The sequence below is a fragment of the Anabas testudineus genome, chromosome 2 (genome assembly GCF_900324465.2).
Source record: "Anabas testudineus chromosome 2, fAnaTes1.2, whole genome shotgun sequence".
Taxonomy (NCBI): domain Eukaryota; kingdom Metazoa; phylum Chordata; class Actinopteri; order Anabantiformes; family Anabantidae; genus Anabas; species Anabas testudineus.
The window spans coordinates 23,244,567-23,266,696 of NC_046611.1; the positions used below are offsets into that span (position 1 = coordinate 23,244,567).

General features: G+C 43.4%; 1 protein-coding gene across 1 annotated transcript; it reads right to left on the reverse strand.

The window, feature by feature from the left end:
* Positions 1–1,749: 1,749 nt before the first annotated feature.
* csrnp1b (cysteine-serine-rich nuclear protein 1b) lies at positions 1,750–12,115 on the reverse strand. Its single transcript, XM_026362504.1, has 5 exons — positions 11,973–12,115; positions 5,441–5,639; positions 3,282–3,541; positions 2,894–3,190; positions 1,750–2,748 (listed from the first exon to the last, which is right to left on the reverse strand). Exons 2-5 carry the CDS (start codon positions 5,619–5,621, stop codon positions 1,750–1,752), a joined length of 1,737 nt encoding a protein of 578 aa, XP_026218289.1. The 5' UTR covers positions 5,622–5,639; positions 11,973–12,115.
* Positions 12,116–22,130: the final 10,015 nt, after the last annotated feature.

Consider the following 22,130-nt stretch of genomic DNA (forward strand, 5'->3'; position numbering starts at 1 on the left):
GCATGCATAATTTCTTAAGGGTCCAGAAAGGCTGTTGAAACAGCTGTAGAAAGGGTGAGATATGTACATCAACTCTCTAGTGTCCCTCAACTGTTCACACAGGTGACACAATCACCTTTGAAAGGTCTTGTTCTATAGTTAATGAGGCAACTCTTTAATTTTCAGGGTTTGTGTGTGCGATAAAAAATGTATAATATATGCAGTTTTTATCCACAAACCCTTACATGTGTAATTTATTACATATTGTAACCCAAGTCACAGACTTCCAAAAAATTCTGAGTACAATCAAATTGATCTTTGCAATTTATTTAGTTTTAGAGGCATTTTGCTAAGATATCTAACCATAAGTCTGCCTATGAAAATACTTGAGTGACAACCCTTCATAAGTATACATTTCTCTATAATTGAAAATTACTAATTTTTAATAAAATATTCAATTTGTCAGTGATTAGAATTCTTTTGTCAACCTACATAAATTAGTTACAAAATATTAGTGTAATTTTCTATGGTTACATTATAGGCAGCGATACAATAGACCCATAATTTAGTTTCAGTGATTAGGGAGATTCCACAGTTTTCAGTCCCAAAGTGTAAATGGAAGCACTGTGCACAAATCATTGGCAGGCATGGCTCCCCTGATAAGCAGGCACATCCAGTAAAAACTTCACAACAGCCAATTTTATTGCCAAAAAATGTCTTAAATTAAATAACTAATGAAATAATGACATAATAAGTTACCAAAAATGTTAAATGTATACGAGAATAGATATTAAATACTTTCTGATGGACTTGTGGTCCCATTTCCCATAGCAATGCATGAACGTGATATGGAGAAAAGGAAGGAAAGATTGCACTTTCAGGTGAAAATATCAAACCACAGTGCTTCTTGAGTGAAAGTAGGCTTTATCTGGAATAAATAAAATAAAATCATAGAAGAAAATAATTTAAAACAAAAGTAATAAAGACAATACAGCTACAGCTTTTAATGGTATGAGCCATCATTTCTAGTTACCCAGCTCATAAATAAGAATCTCCATAATTTAGCGTTGAACTGTTGAATCGACCCAATACAACCAAAACAATGCCTATTCATACGTAACTATTTTTCACAGATAAAGTGCTGATCAAGGAGCTTTTAGAGGGATTTTTTTGTACCATATATGACCCTTGGGAGTGATCTTGAGGAGAGAGCCCATAGATTCAACACAGGGTGGACCCCACCTACTCAAGTCATCTGGGTGTAAGCCCAAAGGCAGGGCATGAACAGGACAATGTTGTGATCTGACTCAGGTTTCATATGAAGGCCATCACAGCAATGGTCACCATACATTACCTCCAAAAGCTAGAAAGCTAGAAAAAGTCCCTGAGGTGCACATTCAGCTGTGTTGAGACACCCAACCTGGCCCCAGTAAAGGTTGAATCCTGTTTAGTAAACGCCTGGTGATCTTGGTTTGGTTAAAAGAGCTGTCTTAGGACTTGAGAGCCATCATTGGTTTTTATGGGCCTGGTCGAATTGATCTCTATTTAGTATCTTTTCACTTGTAACACTAGCTGCCATCGCACACTGCATCAACCCCAAACTGCTTTCCTAACAATCTGAAGGCAAGTCTGGAAATTGAACAATTATTAGGCAAGAGGGAAATCACAGCTTCCTCCAAAATCAAACATGTTGACATCTTATGTGCATGTTCGGTCTCCTCCCAAACCCTGTTCATTTTCCTTGCATTGTTCATAATTTTTTATGTATTGTCAAACTTTCACAGATTCCATCACAGACAATTTCATGGCTTCCTCCAACAGTTGATTGTCTGTAAATGTGGCAGGGGGTTCTGGGACAGACTCTGAAAGGCCAATCAGTGACTCCAGGAGACATGTCCCGGGGTCGCTAGCCACAGGGAGGCTGGGGTAACTAGGCAACTGAAACTGAAAAAAGTTGTCCATGTGTTCATACTCCTTGAGGGAGTTGTAGAGTGAGCTGGGCCCCAAGCAGGGAAAACCATCAAAGAACTCCAGGTCTGACTCAGAGGAGAGGCTCAAGTCCATGCTATAGCTCGCTGAGCGATCGATGGTGGGAGACGGCGTGTGTGGCACACTACTGCTGTGGAATAGGGCATTTCCCTGGTTGGCGTTCTCGTCTAAAAGTTCGGAAATGGCTGTTGCTCGATTGTCTGTGTGATCGTTGGCAGAGTCCAACAGTGCAGCGTCAATATTGTCATTTTCATCAGCAAAGTCCACCATGCTAAAGCTACTAAACGCCTCTGTAGATAGTGGCTGTTGTTCTTGCCGCTGGTCGAGGCAGCAAGTGTTTTTGCTGTTCTTATCCCCATCGTCCCTGCTACTTCTTGAGCAGTTTTCTGCCTCGCTGAAACTGAGGATGCGGCTCAGGCCCTTCTCATCAACATCCAGCTGGGTGCGATGCTCACACGGGCTTTCACCAGCCTCAGAGTCCTCGCTCTGACCCGAAGAGTCCGATAAGTCTGTCATGTCACTGCTGCAACTGTTCTCGCCAGATGCTGCCAGTTCTGAGCTAAAGGGGAAGGAGGGCACTGCTGGTAAGGTGGTAGCCCCTGTTGTCTCCTCCTCATCCTCCTCTGTACTGGACTGCTCCTCCAGCCTCTTCTCAAGCTCCAGCTTCATGATGGTGTGGATATAATGTGTCTGTACCCTCGTGGAGTTAAACTCAATGCGGCCTTCTGTGTTTCCGCAGCCGTCCTTGGTGCAGCCACATGGGAAAGAGGAATGATCCATCTGCAACAAGCAGAAAGGAGTTAAATTACTTGTCAAATATGCGGAACAGAACCCACCACCCCCCAAGTTGTATTGTATTTAGTTGCTCCTATCATTGAACCTCTAAACCATGAGCATGAAGTTTTAGTGGATTTGCAGCTCTTACCTGACATTTGATGCCTGCAAGGCTGCAGCTACATGTCTCAGGCTCACAGAATCCCTGGCAGTCACAACCACAATTCTCCCTGGAGATCCTTAGCTCATGCAGTTGCCTTTTCTCCTCCTTGTCAATCTTCTTTACACCGGCTGCTTTGAGCAGTGCGTAGCGGCGTTTAGACGGGTAAGGCTGAAGGAAAGAGCCTTCCTCAAGGTTAGCTCCACTGATGTCGATGTCATGCTCAGGGATGTCGTCCACTGTCAGCCGCTCTGCCTCGTCACTCTCCTGGGTTCCATTCTTAGTGAGCTGGAGAGAAAAAGGACCATGTTTAACTGTCACATTGATAAGAGAATAGTTTGAGTTTTCCAGATTACATCCTTTGTGCGAGTTTGCTTACCTTCAGTTTGAGAGCTTCCAGCTTTTCCTCCCTGAGTCGGTTGAGGAATTTTTCACGCCTCAGGAGCTGCTGCTCCACGGCAAACTCGGCAAGTGTGTATGTGCGGAGCGCACTGTGGCGCTGCATCATACCCAGAGTGCATCCTCCTCGACTGGGAACACTGGTGAAGCCCTGGCACCGAGGGAAGAAGAACACTGTCACCTGGTCGAAGGTCACGTTGCCCCGCCGTGGCCTCTTGGCTTTCTTAAGGATAGATGTTGCTGTAGATGGAGAAAGGATAGATTTATTTGATTTGAGTTTTTTTAAGGAGAATGCAACTTGGTCATTCTTTTGTACAGCAATGATTGCTATTGTGCATCACTAGATGGCATAAGATCCCACCATATAAATTCTTAGACGCATGCAAACTCTGTACTGCTGAATAGGCTGTAAGAGGACACCCCTCTGATTCATTACCCTCCTCAACCAAGCCTTATCACGTACACAGTTATAAGAAACTGCCAGCAGGAGTCCCACACACTTAGATCCTGTAAAATGAAACCTAAACTCTCAAGATTCTATTCAGCTTTGTTTCTTGCCCTGCCATGCGACAAAAACCACCCAGCCCAGGAATTTCCCTTCGGTGGCCAACACACTGGAGGAAGCAGAACTGCCAGGGTCACAAACCAGTGAGTAAATGCTTGAGGCTTCCGGATGGGGTGGAGGGTGGAAGTGTAGCTCTCAGGGCAGGAATAAAAGTGGTCCACCCTGATCTCCCTGCAACAGACAATCCTTGCAAATAGCCCAGTAACTAACAGGAGTCAAAGGTTCCTTCGCCGTTAAAAGCATTCAGAACCCACAGCAACCAATCATCTTTCTATATCCAGACAAGTACAATGAAACCATATGGAAATTAAAGTGGAACCACACATGGGATCACGTCCAACAATTATTTAGGCTTTGTTATAAATTCCATGTCTTCAGTGGAGGAACATTTGAGCTGCTAATTGACAAGTAACATTTTCCACTGCTTAAACATTCAGACTCAATGCTATTTTATTTTTTTTGTGTGCATGTATGAACACAAAGGATGATAATGCTCCACATGTGTTGGGCATTACCTTTATTATGTGGTAGGAAACTCCTTGTAAAGTCCCATTTTCTCATCAACCGAGCTTTCTTGTGACACACCCTGAACAACTGCACTCAAAGGTAACAGAAGTCAAACAGGAAAACCTGTGTACTTGGGTGTTATAATTGAAGCTCAAAGCAGAATAAGAACCCTTTACCTCAATAAAGGTAGTGGGACCACAATAGCCTTACTATGTCGTCCGTCTAATGTGCCACTAGGGCTAATGGAGATAAAACAAACTGCCGGCTTCAGCTTCACATCCATCAAATTCAGTCAGGCTTATGACACCCATAGGAGACAAATGACCCCTTCTCCACTGCCTCAAAACTGTAGCTTTCTTGTCCCAACCCCCCAAACAACTTCCTCTCCAAAACAAACAAGATTAGAATATTAAAACATTCTGTTCGTCCAGATATTTCTGCATGCCTTTTTTCTTGATTGTCCAACCCTCCTTTTTTGTATCCCTTCACCCAGCCTCTTTCAGCACCTGTGCTGGGTGCATGCCCGGGCTCCAGACAAGGCTCTGTGTGTTCCCAGCCTTGGCATCATGCCATGCTTCTCTTTCTGGCTCCCTTCCCCACTATCCTGGAAACCTCACAACTGTTTTCCCATCTCCCCTACACTACAATCCCTTCTCCAAACTGACCAGTTCCTTAAAGGCCAGCAGAGGCACAGATATACAGACATAGAGACCCTGAAGCCACTTGACCCACATATCTCATGGAAAGATGAGGTTCTGTCTGTCTGCAAGGCTGTGGGAAGAAGGTGGAGAAGGAGCCAAGGTGAGCAGCCACAGCATAATGTGATTAGCCATTTTGCAGCTTTAGGGCATGAAATCAAAAGGGGTATTCATTGCAGAAGGCCGATATTATTTCTGTGAAGTGTTCCATTGGCTGTCAGCTGCCTAAATTCCTTAACCTCTCCCCCATGTTTATGGGTTTGTTATCAGGGCTTGGTGAAGCAGTGAAGACAAGGTGAGAGAACATATTTAAAAGCATTTGCCATCAGCTTGTTCTATGTTTGATTGTTGCTAGAACTGGACACTCACTGATGAAATTTGCTGCTGGCGAGCTGGGATTGCTGGGAGTAGAATCCAGGGTGTCTGAGTAGCAGCTCTCCCCCTCTGAGTCCCAGCCTGAGCAGGCAGAGGAGAGGGAGGAGGGTGATGGTGAGGAGTAGCATGGGTCCTCATCCACCTCCTCAAACTTCCTCTTGAGAAGCCCACTCATGGCGTCAGTGCGAACAATCTGCAGGAAGGAGCAGAGGGAGAGGTTATTAGCAAATTATTCATACTGTATTTTAACAGCTTTGATCATGAAAGAATTCAAGAAGATACCATTAGAAATACTCTAACTGTATGTTATGAACAAAGTAAATGAACATGAAATAAATTATTATGTTGCACATGGACGCTTTTGTGCTCATATAGACTTTTTTCAGTGTTATTGGTGAAACCTAGTCCTGTGCCTTGCCACGTGAAACCGTATACATCCCAATCTTGTGCCGCACTCAGCTGAGAGTCGGAGTTGTGTATGGAACAGGAAGTAATCAATCAGGCCTATTCGCATAAGTCAACAATTACTGGACCCCTCACTCCCTACCAAATCCCATCAGCTCTGCAAATGCATTGATTAGAGAAAGGACAGAGCTGTGAGGGAACCACATCTAGTCGCAGGCATTTGATTTCAACCATTCGCTTTTGGCAGCCATCCCTATCAAACATGCAGGCCATAGCCAGGGCAATTTGCCACTCATCCTGTTTAGTTGGTCCGCATGACCCTCATAGTAAATATGTACAGCTATGCATAGTCAAGATGTTATGTTATGCAACTCCTGAATGCATTCTTTGAGAACTCCCGTGAGAGAGGGTGCTGGTTCAGCGATAAAAACAATCAATTCTGTGGAACAGAGACAGTGAGAGAAAGACGGAGACAGCGAAAAAATATGTTAAGGCTTTTTTATTCAAAGAGTAATGCCCTCATCCACCTCAACCACATTAACCTCTTGTCTCCTCAGCTCGTTCTAGGCAAAGGAACAAAAACCAGTGACATGAAAAATTAACATGTCAAATAAGAAGGCAGGTTTACTGCTGGTGCATTATGGTTTTAGGACATAAATGTGTCACATAGCTCTGACTAACAGACAGACATCTTCTTCACAACTTTTTGGAAGCAAAAGGTGATTACTAGACAAGCCAGGTCATCATCACAGTCTGGGGCTGAGCTCCTGCTAACTGAGAGAGGGATGGAGGCGTGGAGGGAGGCAGGAAGTGGGGCAGAGAGGGAAGACATGACTGGGCTCCACTCCAGCGCAGACACTCCCTTTGATAATGTGGAATGGGAGAGAAGGTTTCTACTTAAGTCATAAAGAGATCATTTCGCCACCAAACTGTTTATCGTCTTCAGAGTCATGGCCAAACCTCTTACAGCTGCTGCAGCCTGAGCATGGAATGTGTTCTCTTCAATTTTTGGTTATTTTTAGCTGTGTTTGTTAAATATTTGCTTGGAAATACCTATAATTTTGCAAAAATAAATAAATAAAATAAAATAAATAATTGGGACAGTTTTGTAGTCTGTCTCTTTCTGGCTTTGAAGATATTTGGATAAGGGCAGAGTAAGGCTCGTCAAATTACACTATTACATTACACCAAGTTAAAATTAATCCTTAATGTCACCTATCAGACACCCAGACACCAAGTTGTCCTGCCAAAAAAACAAATTAACTGTCATTACCACACCTTAGCAGGGAACTAAATTTACCTGATGCAGAATACGTCAAAGCTCCTCCACTGACTTTAGAGGAACTTAAAATGCGTGACCTGCGTGCCTGGTTTCTATTATCACGATGTTATGCGAGTGTCAGCACTCGAAGAAGAAGGGGGGGAGGAAAAGGCAGGTATGCAGGGTCATTTTCAGCATGCAACAGGGAGCAATTATGCAAAACTAGCCTTCTGTTTGATGAGGATAAAGGAAAAGTCAGAGTCAAGGGCAAGAGGCTGACACCTTTGCATGGGCAGTGGGGGCAGCTTTGTGGCTGTATAAGGGGTTACTGTTACCACTGCCGTCACATGCTGTCATCCCCAGTGCATGTATGATGAATGAATCACCTTGCAATAGGTCGAGCTGGCTCATATTGTCTTTGCAACAAACAAAAATGCACTCTCCACACTGTGACCACCACCTTAGTACTCCAGCGTGTTTTACATTGCTGAACCAATGAGAAAAGCATCATCCTAATTCTCAACCATGAGGTAACTCGACCAAGAAATGCCTTCTGCAGCTACTAATATTCTATAATTGGATTTGCCTTGAATATTTAGAAACACCTGGCTGCAGCATCTGTTGCTTACTGTATGTAAGCATTTATCTGGCAACATGTGTGTTCTAAATGCCACGACAGAGCGTGCATATCCCTGTGCTAGAAGAGCAGAGCACAAATAGGCTCACCTTACATTTTTGCCATCATTCCCAAATTCCCTGTAAAAAAAAAAAAAAAAAAAAAAAAAACAAAGAAAGGAAAAAAAAAAAACAACGCTGTGATGCATCCTCAAGGGAGTGCATAGCGCCAGCTAAGCAAAGTCTTTTTAATTAAAAGCTGCAGTGAGGCAGAAGAGGGAGGAGAGGGAGAGAGGTGGGGGGCAGTGGTGTCAGAACTGGGTCATTGTCTCTTGAATGCAGTCTACCTGACACATTGATTTGTTAATCCTGTTCAACGGGCAGAAACAATGGCGAGAGGTTAATCCTGGCAAGGGGACGGCTTGTAGTCAATCTGGAGCTTCTCAGCCTGCTCAGCCACTGCACCCACAGAACAAGGCCAAGAGAGCAGGAGAAGCGAATGGAACAAGGGACTGAGGGTAAAAAGACAACAATCGTGCAATGACTCATTTGCAAAAGGGGGAGGGATAAAAGAGAGAAGAATTCAGAGCTGGCTCCTTAAGAAAGCAGTGCCTGTGAATGTCTGCTCTAAATGGAGAATGGATGTGATCGGACAGCTGAGCCAGAGAAGGAGCACAGCATGTTTTCAACGAGCACTAAATTATGCATCACTGTCATTCCATCAACCACACACAGGCAGCAGATAAAGGAGGCATTCGCTGAGGTGCTCCCCAGCCGGTTGTCACAGAGTTGGGAAGATAAATCTCCAGCGAGGAGATTTGTCACCAGAAGCACTACACAGCTCAAGTCAGATGCATAACTATGTCAGTCGAATAAGATTATCTTGATACGCCCAGCTACAGGATGTTAATATGACTTCAGAATCACAATTCATTCCTGTTTTATCTGCAGAGGGAGCTTATGTCCTTATTAAGATACAGGTAGGCAGGTTTATTCAATCTCTCATTGAGAACATTTTACAAGATAAGACGCAATAAGAATGTATTCCATCGTTTCTCAATTTCTCACAAACCCTACTCTTAACTTGAGTCTCCCTACGTTGATAGAGAAGTTTGCAAAAGAACAAAAAAACAAACAAAAAAACAAATCATTCATGTCAAGAAATATGCATCGAATATGCAGAGATATCAAGTAGCAGCCTATTTAAACTGCCTCACTGCTTTGCAGTCCAACAGGACAAGTCACAGCTGACTTTGCCCCCTTGCACGCTTGTCAAGCACCTTTGCAGCTGATAACAGAATGGGTGGGAGTGACAATCTCCAGCTGACAGCATTTACATGGCACAATGACAACTGTGTGCACTGTCTGAATGACTGACTGAGTGCTCATAAAATGTGATAATGTTGAGTCGGGGAGTCATCCTGCATGTGTGGAGGTGTGTCTGGGCAAGCCATCCACCCTCCAGGCTTCAAGGCATTGCACCTTTCACTTCCTGCTCTGTCACGGAGAAGACGAAGGTAATTGATCAGAGCCACCACAGCAACGGTAGGCTGGATTCCAGCTCTTTCACAGCAGGGGAAACACTGGTTCATTTCTTAAACTCAGCTGTGACTCTGAAGCGCTCCACCTGCTGGAACAAAGCAGGGGGAGCTCCTGTTTTCTCCTCTATGAGCCTGTTGTTCTCACTGGAGCCCGAAGCTCGCTGTGACTGTGCCACAGAAACATTCTGTTCCTCTGCTTTGACCCGTGCACACACTGCTTCCAAAAAGGAGAGGTATTGGGAAGAAGGAGGGAGGATCGTTCAAAACAAATAAATAATGTCATGTCTCCAAGCCACAGGAATTTCATTCTGGCAACACTAGTCTTGCTGTAATAGTGGGAGAAGAACACAAGCTCTATCTAATCCAGATGTGTTTCTACTGCTAACCACTGGAAAGTCCTACTCATAAGGCAGCTCAGCAAGCCACCTTTCCCAGCCACACCTTACAGGGTATTAGCCTGCACGTGGAGCTCACATGCCCTCCACTGTCATTAATCTGTTATGCAGGCCAAACATGAATGCACAGGTGATGGCTGCAGGAGTCGCACTGTGCACTTTCTGATTTGGGTAACTTCACCGATTATGTAGACTAAAAACATTTCTCTTTAATTGCTGGGGAAAAGGCTGATAGTCACTATGTAGCATAAAAGATAGCCATAGCTGTGCATTTGCTCTTTGTCAGATTTGCATAGATCAAAACTAGCGCCGAGTGCACAACCTGAGAGAAACTCTCAAGAAACTGCTACTAGTACTAGTACTGTGCAGCTTTGGCTGTGTGTGTGTGTGGAGGAAGGGAGGAGGTGGTTTTGGGTTCAGGGGTCATGCTCCAGACTGGGACACTTGCAGTATGGAATGCTGTGAGAGGACAAAGCAGATGGGAGCCCTCCATTGCTGTGTGGGAGACCATCAGCAGACTCTGTGCAACCTCCCCCCCCCCTCGTTTCTCACTCCTCTCTAGGCACAAAAGCGAGGGGCCAGCCAGCGTGATCAAAATGAAGCATGCACAGGCAACCTTGCCGAAACCCAGCGTTGCTGCTGCCGCCACCTCTCCCAGCAGGGGAGACTGATAGTAGAAGTGTGTGTAAGCTTCCTGAGGTTGTGAAATATACACTGCAGTGCACAGGAAGTAGCCATCCAAATTATCTGTGCTGTGTCTGACAGCTGCAGGCACCACAAGGTTAGCTGAGTACAGGATCATAGAATGGCAGGGAGGAAGTCAGGAGGTACAGATGGTATTTGAAATTCCTCCATATATTGCACAGAGCTTTTTGTTGCCTTGACGTCATTTAAGTTAGTTTTATGAAAGGGCAACAAACTGGTCAATAAATTGTGTTTCTGTGGGATCTCAGTGAAATATGATGTTGTGCAAGTGCAGAGAAGGAGCTATTTCACATCACTGCACATTCCTAAGAAACACACGCCACATGAAATGCTCAGCATCAAGTGCTTTAGTGCCTCTCTGTAAACAAAGGATCATTCAGCTTTCTGGAGCCCAATTCCAAAAATGATCCGGGTGAGGTCGCGCTAGAGACGATTGAATTGATTCAGTCGCTTTATCAAAAGCAGCTACGGTCTGGCTCTTTAAAACAAGGGAATCAGACTAAAGCTTCAGAGCTGAAAGACATTAACGACATCTTTTAATGAGGAGATTCATAATGTTGAGAATAAACAAACGCCGGCGTCTGTTCTAGATATTACACTGAAATCCGTCTCATTCGTGCGTCACAATGATTGATTACGACAAGGAAATATCCACATGCACCTATGGAAAAAAAAAAAGATTCAAACAATGAACGAGCTCAGCATTGAATATCCGCACCTGGCTCACAGCCTGACTGCAGGAGGGGCTCAAAATCAATGGCAAATCAAAAGGCACTCATTAAATGCGGATCCAGACGGTGTTCTTTCTCCGCTGACCCGATCATTCCTCAATTAATGCTAATTCTAATGACAGCAGCCCCGTCAGCTGTGCGCTCCGACGTAGCGCCTTCAGGAGTCGCTCTAGCTCCAAGAGGCGCACCAGCGCCGCTGAGGTGAACTCCTCCACACGGGCTGAATACACAAAGACGACCTCATCAACAGTTCAGATAAACGAATACACAGCCGAAAACGTGCTCTAATGTAAAGCACAAACCACCACTGCCCGGTGCGAGCTGCTAAGTTCCTACAAACCAGAATAATCAGCGATCAACGGAGCCAATGAATCAAGGGGCGAAGTGAATGGAGCGGATTTTGCTGGAGTCCAACAAATTATTTTATTTCATTTGCCACATTATCAGATTGGGATCAGCTGTGTGCGTGCGTGCGTGTGTGTGTGCATGTGAGTGTGTGTGTGTGTGTGTGTGTGTGTAATGGCCACGAAACCAATTAGTTAAAACTCACTTTAACCAGCAGCCAACCGTGTCAATATGTCCAATAAAGCGTCTCGTTAAACGAACGCGACCAAATGTGTAAAAAAAAAATATATAATAATTTAAGAAAAGAAACCAGCAGCAAAGATTCACCTGTGACAGCGTTTTCTCGAAGAGATCCACACAAATAGCGCATTTAAATGACTCGCACTCAGAGGAAAGAACATTCAAACTATTTGCACCACCACCACCACCACCACCCAACCTCCCCCCCCCACCTCTTCTGCTGAGGTTAGGCACAAATTACGGTGTTCAATAACCCAACTGCGAAGTCCCGATCCTGCCTGTACTCACCACCAATTTAAGTCTCCGATCAACATCAGTGACAGAATAGCGTTGGATGAACAGCCGACGCGTTGATGGAGGTAAGTAATCCAAATGGCACGAGAGAAACACAGCGCTTATCCCCGCATATACACACACACACAGCTCTCGGTGCTATTGTCTGTATGTCCTGCTGCCGCACGGGGCTCCGTACCAGCTGAAGCGCTTCCCTTGTCTGTAGCAGACTGCCGAGAAGCGCAGCCTTTTTCGTCAGTGGAAAACTCCCTCCTGGCGTCTGGTCTGACGCAGGCGGTGACACAGGGAGGCTGCCCACGCCGCTTCCTGCCTGTCCTCCAATGTTACTGTACTACCTGCACGACAGAGTACATATGGTCACCTATTGTGTTCTTAGAATAATAATAATAATAATAATAATAATAATAATAATAATAACAATAATAATGACAATAATAATACCATTTCATATAAAAAGAACAGTGATCACTGATTGGATAGATAGATAGATAGATAGATAGATAGATAGATAGATAGATAGATAGATAGATAATATTTTTTCTAGATTCATGGGGGCCTCCATAAGCTGCTTTCTAGGGAGCCCCTCATTATTCTCTAAATGAGCTATCTGAGAAATAACATCATCACTAGACAGATCACATCATCTCCCATAGTGACGTGGGTGGTGCTGTCATGCTGTGTGTGGTGTTGCTTATTTCCAGTTAAAGCAAAACACTGACTAAGCTGTATGAAATTATGACTCACTCGCTTTTTCATGGAACCCAGAAGTGAAGTGTGTTTTTCGGAGGAAATACAAGCGTTTACAATAACAAAACTGTCACAAGTACGCTTTTTAAAATCATCTGTAGCACTTCAGGAGACTGTTTCGGTAAACCAGTGGTTTCACGAAAAGAAAAAAAGAAATTAATAATAATAATGATGATAATAATAGTAACTACACTAACAGTTTATCAGTTGGTGTATTGATGTTTGCTCAGTGCCAGAAGCAACTGGCGTTTGTGAGATGTGAGAAGATTGTGAGATGTGGTTGATAGTGCCAGAAAAGTGAGTAAATGAACAGGAAGTCATTATTTCTCTACATAGCTAACACTGGGGACTCTAAGGGTTATGTCATCTGTGTTTTAAGTAGGTTTTTAGCAACCTCATAGTTTAGATTAACTATTCTCAAATGTAGGTTTTTAAATGTGGGGGAAATAAGCTAATGTGCTTTCCTGTCCAGAGTTAGATGAGATGATGTGTCAAACTACTATTTTAAATTACAGGCTTTTAGGTAAACAACAACACATGTAAATCATCCCTGACAATAAAGAGGGTGGTTTCAGACAGTTATTTTATTGAGGGTTCATCATCAGTTGTTGATCTTTCCATTACAATTTCCACGAAAGCAAGCGGAAACTGAAAAGCTAAAAGAGTCACTGAAACAGGAAAGACACGAGTAATAAAATCTCATTTGACACTTCAGGTTAGTGTAGTGCTTACAAAAGATTTTGCCTTGTGACTTCAATCAATGTAATGTCGCGTCTACGGCATTGTGTCCTCAAGGCCAACTAGCGCCTTCACATCTGAACCTTAATGTTTGAAATTCCACAGTGTTCACTCACGATCACGAATGCGATCATTCAGGAAGACTTTTATCACACACACCCTTCCCTCCTCCACCTGAACTCTCCCTCGCAGGTGCTCTGAGATGCTTTGCTTTCACTCTCAGCTGGACCTGAACACTGAAGTGTTTTGCCAATGTCAACACAGGTGCTTGACTCAGATATCTGGGGAGAGGTCTTGTAAAACTGTGTACATAGAGCTCTGCTTATTGTCCCCTGCTAATACTGGACCCTCGTTGCCCCAACCTGTTCAGCCTGAGGGCCCCATTTAGGGCGTCACCCTCAGAGGCCAAACAAGTACATCAAGCTGAATGTCAGCAGGAACAATCTGTGTCTCTGTGTTTCGGGATTCACAACAAAGATTTACAAGTGATGCATAACGAAACTGGTGAAAATGGCCGAACAATGCATTGCTAATAGTGAAAATTAACACGTTAGATGACAGATATTATGGCTGCTAATGCAACTAGTTTTGAACAGAAAGGTTAAAGTCGTGGTTCATATGTGACAAATGATAATGTATGTGTTTTATGCAGCAGTATTCGCCATAAATTAATAAATGGAAACACGTTAATATTCTGACGGAGAAATGAGATCCAGTGAGCAACTTTTACATTTTAAAAACCACAAAGAGAATATTTTTATACATCACGTTTTCTTTGGTTTAAACACATAAATCTTTACTCAGCAAAGATTTATTATCTTCCCCTGGATCCCACTGTAACATAATGATCAGTCAATAAGGTGAGAGGAAGGGGAATCAGGGAATTTAAAGCATTATTGCAGGTTTGGGTTGTTGTTACCGCAACAATAAGACACGAAAGAAAGTGGAGCAAGGTGTAAAACAGCGGTTCTCCAGCTATATGTCAACATGTAACAACATATGGGGCGGCTGTGGCTCAGGAGGAAGAGCAGTCGTCTTCCAATCATGGGATCGGTGGTTTGATTACTGGCTCCAAGTGTCCTTGGGCAAGATACTGAACCCCAACTTTCCCTCGATGAGTCAGGTCAGCTGCATGGTGTGTGAGTGTGTGTGTGCTAAAGGGTGATGCAGTGTAAAAGTGCTTCGAGTACCAGTAGAAAAGTGCAGACCATTTATATATGTTTTCTGTAACTTCAGTGAATTTGTTGTGAAATACCAGCCACTGTAATTTTAAATACATAAAATCCCTCAAAAAACAATCGCAATGGTTTAAATGTCTCACAATCACAATTAGCCCAAGGCGAGGTAGAGCAATAAAATAAGTAAGTAAACAAAAAGGAGGCAGTTAAATAAATCTTTAATAGTGCTATCTACATCATGAATCGTTATTATCTCTTCTCATGTAACACGTGTTTTGATAATGATAACGTCTAGGGTTTTGTTTTTGTTTTTTAAGTGTCCAAGGTGTACAACACAGTAGGCGAGGCTGCATGACGCTGTTCTGCTCCAGTGCGAGCCTAGGACTCTGTGTCCAGACAGACTCCACCCAATAGCTTCCCTGTCGCCCTGCCACTTATTTGGGAAACAACAATGAAGCATCCACGGCCCAGAGGAAGAAACAGACTGTCACATGAGCCGTGACAGTCACAGCCATTACTGAGTCTCCTCACCAAAAGAAAAAAAAAAATAAAAATCTACAACATTAACAAGTAGGCCTCTGTTTGACAAGTCCCAGAGAGTCTGGAGACGCTGTTGCACACTCGGCCACTTCTGTGGTTTGGTTCAGTGTAAAGTGTAATTATAGTAGGGGCATTGGCAAACATGAGATGATTGACACAGGTTCAAAAATGTTGTTTTGACAGACACACGTTACGTAACAATCAAATCTGAGTAGCCTAAAAACATGCTGGGAGTTCTTGCATTGTTTTTTGGGTCTGTGATGAAGTGTCCTTCATGAAGTTCTCTTGAGATAAACAGGAAATGTCTTGGTGGTGGAATTCATGCTTTTTATGTTGCCCTTTGAAGTCCCCTGTCAGGCCCATCAATTCCCTTTTTGATAAACAAGGAAAAGTTCCAGGGAACAGTGCAACTCACACATGTTTACCCTCTCTTCTAAGAAAAAGAGCTGTGTGTGTGTGTGCATGTGTAGCATGGGGGATGGTAGCCCTGGTGCCAAAGCCACTGCGAATCAGGGCTGAATACATTAAGGCCACTCTCTTTAAAAGTGTGCCAAAGAGTTCATGGTGGAAGACGCCCATCCAACAGAACAATAATAGGCTTCAATGCTTTCCATCTGCAGAGGGAGAAGGGTCTGTGACTGCACGTGCTGCGTGGAGTGGACACAACGGTGTATCAATTAATGGCCATGAGAGGCTTCATAACTGAGGTGAAAACTGCAACTGCGGAGTGAAATGCCAAAGCCATCAATAAATAGACACAACTCAGAAAGGCATCTGCAGCATGAGAATGTCAGCTGAGATTTACAAAGCTTGTCAAGGGAGCCCGGAAACTAACTAAGTATAAAATCATAACAACGTTCATGTTAGTAGATGTCGAGAACTGTGTGCCCTGGAGGAGCCACAGACCAGATGAGCCAGTCAGGGGATCTTGTTGTGTTGGTGGTCAGCCCGGGCAGACGGACACAACAGGGCTCTGGGGGGAGCTGATTGATGGCTCCAGCTGTCCCAGAGGAGAGGAACACAGGCAGACAGCTGGTCACCTGTAGCCCCAGACATGACTGTGATAGAGGCGCATGGCATTGTGTTTCACTGCAGAGGGCAAGCAGTGCAATGCAGAGTTCAGGCTACTAAAAAAACAGGCGGCAGAGCTGCAGGGATTGAGATTTGAAGAATAAAGGAGCACTTGAGGAAAATGCACTTAGCCTAGGGAAGACATTATGAGGCTAATTTATTGGATTCTGAGCAGTATTTTTAATAAGATTACTTAAAAGCTCACCTCAGTAATGTTTTACACCTCATCATCTTCCACTGCCAAGACAATTGACTTAATCATCCCGCATTGTTATGAGCTGTATTGTATGAGATTACTCGCACATGGCTACAGTGAAAATAATTGTTGTTTTGACACAAGTTAAACAAGAGAGAGACAAAAACAAGAGATGAGCTCACTTAGGCAAAGGGATTAATCCAGAATCAAGTGGGAGAGAAAAAAAAAAACACCCTCCCCCCACCGCAGCCGGTCACCCAATCAGCACGGAGAGGAGCTGTTTTACTTGGAGACCAAAGAGTCTGTGTGTAGCGATGTGACATCATCAGCTGCCCATTAAAGGAGAGGTCACTTCTTCTTTTCTTCTCTTTTCCTCCTGTTTCCAAGCATTAACAAAGACTTTATCAAGCATCTACCTTTAGTGATTTTCCTTATATATATTATTTACACAATTTGATTGCTGTCACAGTTGTTTTATCATTCCTGGATTGTCTGAACTGGACGCTTAAGTAATATTCATGAGTTCCAGTTGTTCAGCTCTGAGACAGGCGCAATTCATAAATTCAGCAACTTGCCTCTGCCTCTTTGTTGCTGCTACACTGAGACAAGAAATGTCCAGTTTTCAATGCTCCCATTCATTCGCTAACAAACAAGCACTATGTTTGGGTTGCCCTCGCTCCATACAGTATGTGTGTTTGCTCTTACTGGTTCTCTGTACTATGTGTCTTTAGCTTTAGGGGAAGAAAATCGGCCAGTTTTTGTTTTTTTTTTGTTTTTGTTTACTTGGCAACGTCACAGTGCTGTCTGACTAATGCAGTCTGGATCGTCTCTCCCAGGACGTTTGTTCTATGACTTATTCATCGGTGTGATGTGCTATAGACTCCCCTTCACAAAACATTATTGACTGCCAAATAAACTAGAAAAAGAATAACCTCACACAAGGCATCAAGAGTTTAAGGTACCTCAGTCCAAATCTGAAAGTTATCTGTTGAATTATTTCTCAGTTAATTAATGAATGGTTTCACCTCCGTTATGGCAGAAAACAGTGAAAATGCCTCTAAAACCTGAACAATAATCCATAATTCAAAGAGTTTTGTTTTTTTTTTGCAGACAACAACAGTTACATCTATCTTCTGACATTTTGTGCAGCAAATAATGAACTGATTAATATAATAAAATTGATATAAAGAATAGTTTGTTTTAGCCCTAACAAAAAACAGGAAATCCTTATAACCGAGAAGCTTTGAATATATAATATTTGGCTTTAAAGACGCATTTCTCACCATGACACTGACACTCACACAGACCTAGGGTGTATATTTTGTGAATCCAGGTACTCCTCCAGTTTCCAAACGCTGGCAGGAGACAGATGGTACTGGCACCTTAGAATATTAATAGGCTGAATCTGTTATTGCAGTGTTCTTCGCAGCGCAACAGATAGATAAGAGATCACCAGACATTATATCGCCCCCCTAAATTATGAATTCATGTTCCCAGAAAAACAGAATGTAAACAAAAGAGGCGTGTAAATCTGGAGCTGAAAGGGTTAATGATGAGTTACTTGTGTGTTAGCTTGGAGCGCACTACCTGTCCAATCACTCACATGACTGAATTAAACCTCACTTCCACCCTGCAGCTTTCAGCTCAGACACTTCATCACAAAGACGCTATGATTATTATGGACCTCTAAGCTGCCATCGCACTCTCCTCAATTGCTGCAAAACTACTGTCAGTGCTCAGGCATCGGTGTTGTCGGGATACATGTCTTCCAGAATTTACAGCTCCTGATGGCTTCCCTGCATTGCCCAGAAATCAATACATGGCAAGCGGTGCTTTATGGCTACATAACAGTTCTAAAAGATGTGGTGTAGGAATGCACCGTGAGATATTAGCTCGAATGAGTGCCAGACAACAAAAGCGAAACCTCTCATCAGCTTATTTTCCCTTGACTCTGGTACTTCCTCATTGAAATGTTTACATGCAGTACACGTGCTTTCAAAGAAAAGACAGAGGCTTCTGAAGTACAGGAAGCGCCCTGCTGCAAGTGACGCCTCTGATACTAATATAGAACTGATAACAATGAAGTTACATACATGCTAGGATTTAATGTGCACACATACAACCTGCAAGATTTACGCAAAAGTCATACATTTATTCATCCCCACCAGTTCTCAGGTGGCTGGATTTATTGCCACTGCACATTATGAAAATGTGTTATTCATGTTATTGACCACTTACTTCCTTCTGCTATTTCTCATACCGTCCCATCATACCTATCAGTATGATCTGTGGCATGCTTTACAGAAACTTTGACCAAAAGTTGGAGAGCTGTTTCGCTGCAACCGAATGTGATAATCTTTAAATGTAATGGAAGTCCCTCACCACGTCACACTCTCACTGACACAAGGAGAAGGAAACCACACGCTGCCGTGTTTCCCGTCACACACTGAGCACTTCCTCTTTTTTTCTGTCCTCATTGTCTGTGTAAGAATTTCAAAGCTTACTGTATATTCTCAGAACAGGCGGTGCTGGGAAACAGAAAGTCAGTCCCGCTGAAATTTTCTGACCATGTTGTCTTGAAGAACTAGAGGAAATACAGTATGTGTGAGTCAAATGTCAACAGCTCGTACACTTTCTTACCGAAACAGTAACTTCAGAGGATTAGTCACCAGAGCCAATTTCATATTTACTCTCGAGTTTTTAGATTACGCTGTCGTTTTATCTTTGATTCTGTGCACATGCCACCCAGTTTGTAAAAAGTGGATGCAAAGTAAAGCTTTGTGGGGATATTTTGAAGACACTCAGGTGTTGTGGAGGCATTAAATCAGATGCAGCTAATTGTAGAATTAAAGAAAGCTCATTGTTTAACATATACATATATTATTTAACGTCTTGTTTGTTTCTGTACACAATCCAAACAATAGACCTCCAGTAAGTCACTAGTCCTGGCAAAAAATAAGCCCAAGTAAAAATCTTGTTTTTACATATTCATTTTACTATCGTTTAAATGAGATACAACTTGTTAATCAAAACCTTTTAGAGTAGGCAGGTAGGCAGATTTTGTCTCCTCTGATGGAGTCAAGCAAGCTGTTTCCAGTCTTAATGCTAAGCTAAGCTAATTTTTGAATGTTGTATCTTTATGTTTAATAGACAGATTGAACAGTGACAATTTTTGTTTGCAAGAAACTATTTCTTTAACTTGCTCTGAAAATGTATTAGAGCAAATCAACACAAAACAAAAAATTTCTTTCAAGGCTTTCAACACACTCTTTTACAAGTTAACACAAACAGCTAGACCTACGGGGGCAATTAGCCTACTGTGAACCATGTAAATGTAATAATTTGGCCAACTCTGGTAATCTAATTTAGTTATTCGTGATCATCTACACATGTTGTCTGAATCAACAAACCAGCTCTGTATTGCAGTTGGTTAAATCCCATCTTTCCACTCTCAAGTAAGTGGCTGTCATCAAACAAAATCACCACGTAACATCTAAAGTGTGGCATTTTTTCACTTGGGGGGGGATGGAGGATAATACTGTTCGGGTAATGGGGGAACAGCAGGGGAGGAGCAGGTGGGGGTGGTTGGGGGACGTGGACTCGCTGAGGCTCGGAGAATCAGCATCACAGCATGCTGCTGTTACCACGGCTACAGTGACATGCAGGCCAACTGCAGGTGGCAGGCCAACAACAGCGAGGCCCAATTAGAGACCCTGGGAGAGGGAAGATAATGAAATCCAGCCCCGGACTGACGTGGGTTAACTAAATAAGTCCACAGTCTTTTAGTGTTAACAAAAAAGATGACGGGGTGAATGTCAAGGGAAGAGAAGTGGTCACAGACCCCCGGACAGTCGTTCAGATTTATTGGCAGACAGACTGAGAAGTCAGTCGCACTTGCTGTGGTGTTATACTATTATTTTAGATTGAATGTAATCAGTTGAATATGTCAGTACCACACTTTACCACTATCTAACAAACAGTTATTCCCTCACCCCTGTTCTCTTTCTTTTTCTTTTTCTGTCACTCCATTTCTGCTTTTGTCCCTCTCTATCTCACATTCTGAAAGTCACCTACTTCCCCCAAAATACACACACACACACACACTCATAAACTGCAGCTTCAGTCTCCTGGCTAGCCGGTGCAGGATGGCCTGCGAATGTGAGAAAGGGACAAGTAGCAGTGTTTTCTGAGCGCTGCTGTCCACACATCCGTTCCCACAATGGCTCCATTGAGGGTGGGTCCAGGTTAAAGCCTATTTAAAAGGCTTGTTTAACACTGAGTAGAGGGGCTGCATACCCAAACCGCAGGGAAGGGAAGGGAAGGCTTGGGGGAGGGAGAGAGATTCACAGCAGGCTCCTCACCCTCCACCCCAGCTTTTTCTTCAAAGCCACACTGGTGTTGTGCTGACACTTCACTTCATCTTTTTATCTCACTGCACTTCTTCTTTTTCGCCTTTATGTATTTTTTTTTTTTTTTTTTTTTTTGGTAGACCTCCTTCATGTGATGTCTGTGTGCACGTGTGGGAGTACATGTGGACATGCCACAGTCTGAGTTGAACAGAGGACAGGGGCCAGCGGAAAGGCAGAGTGGGGAGAAGAGGGTGGGAGTAGTTGTAAAAGTAGCTTGTTTTAGGAGGGAAAAGCAGGATGGATGGGCAGAGGGGAGGAAAGAGAGAGTAAAGGACAGCAAGGGAATATTTTCCCTCCACCCTCCCTCCTTCCCGCCTTTCTCTTCTCCTCATGTGAAGGACAAGCCTGGCGGGGCTGCGGTCTGGCCCAGTGATTGTGTACGGCGCCTCGCGGTGCCTCACACAGGAACCCCATTAATCACTGGAGCAGGTCTCTCACTCCTGGACACAAAGACCCCACACGCTGACTCCGCTGCATACACTTGCACATGCAAACACACAAACACAGCAAATACTCGCATATCGGCTTGCGCAAGTGAGAGAAAGCGAGAGAATGAGGTTTCTAAGTGTATTCACAGAAGTACACGTAATTATTTCTAAAATGTTTTGGCTGTGCTCAGCCTCAGAGAGAGCTGAGAAAGGAATGCCAAATAGTTTGGAGTCACACCAAGAGAGCGGTCTGGAATTGGTTTAGCATTTAGTCATGGACTGAATTTGTTCCTACAACACAGCACAGTCCTGATATTTAAGACATTACACTGCCTTGATCTTGTGATGCCAAGAATGTTTAAAACAGTATCTGATTTAATTGCAAGCAAATAGCTAAAGATGACTCGTGGTGTCCTGGGAAATTACATATCATTGCAAAGATGTGCAGGAGATACACATATTATCCCACAAGTCAAGCGGGCAGTGTCTTCCTGGTCGTTTGGTGGAGAAATCCCTGCAGCAGTTCTATTTCCATCGTCTGCCTTGAGCATGAGTACATGTGTGCACAGTCCGTCTAAAGTAGGAGCTGAGGAAAGGACACCGCTGAGGTCATCCCCTAGATTAGGAGCACAGGCTCCTCTTACCCACAATAGTCACTGTAAAAAATATATTGACAATAACAAGTCATTACCTCAAGTAAGTCTATCTCCTCTTGTCTACTGGCAGATTCTTCATTTATTAAGAATATATGATGCCTTTTTCCTAAATGGTATGAAGAAAATAAATAAATTATTGAATCACAATCTTCTCTGCAAGTCCACACTGAATCTAACAACCCAACACGT

Coding starts and splice junctions, on each gene's coding strand:
- csrnp1b (XM_026362504.1), bottom strand. CDS start 5,621: ATGAGTGGGCTTCTCAAGAGGAAGTTTGAGGAGGTGGATGAGGACCCA. Junction 3,542..5,440: donor GCCAGCAGCAAATTTCATCA/GTGAGTGTCCAG, acceptor CTCCATCTACAG/CAACATCTATCCTTAAGAAA. Junction 2,749..2,893: donor TTGCAGGCATCAAATGTCAG/GTAAGAGCTGCA, acceptor TGCTTGTTGCAG/ATGGATCATTCCTCTTTCCC.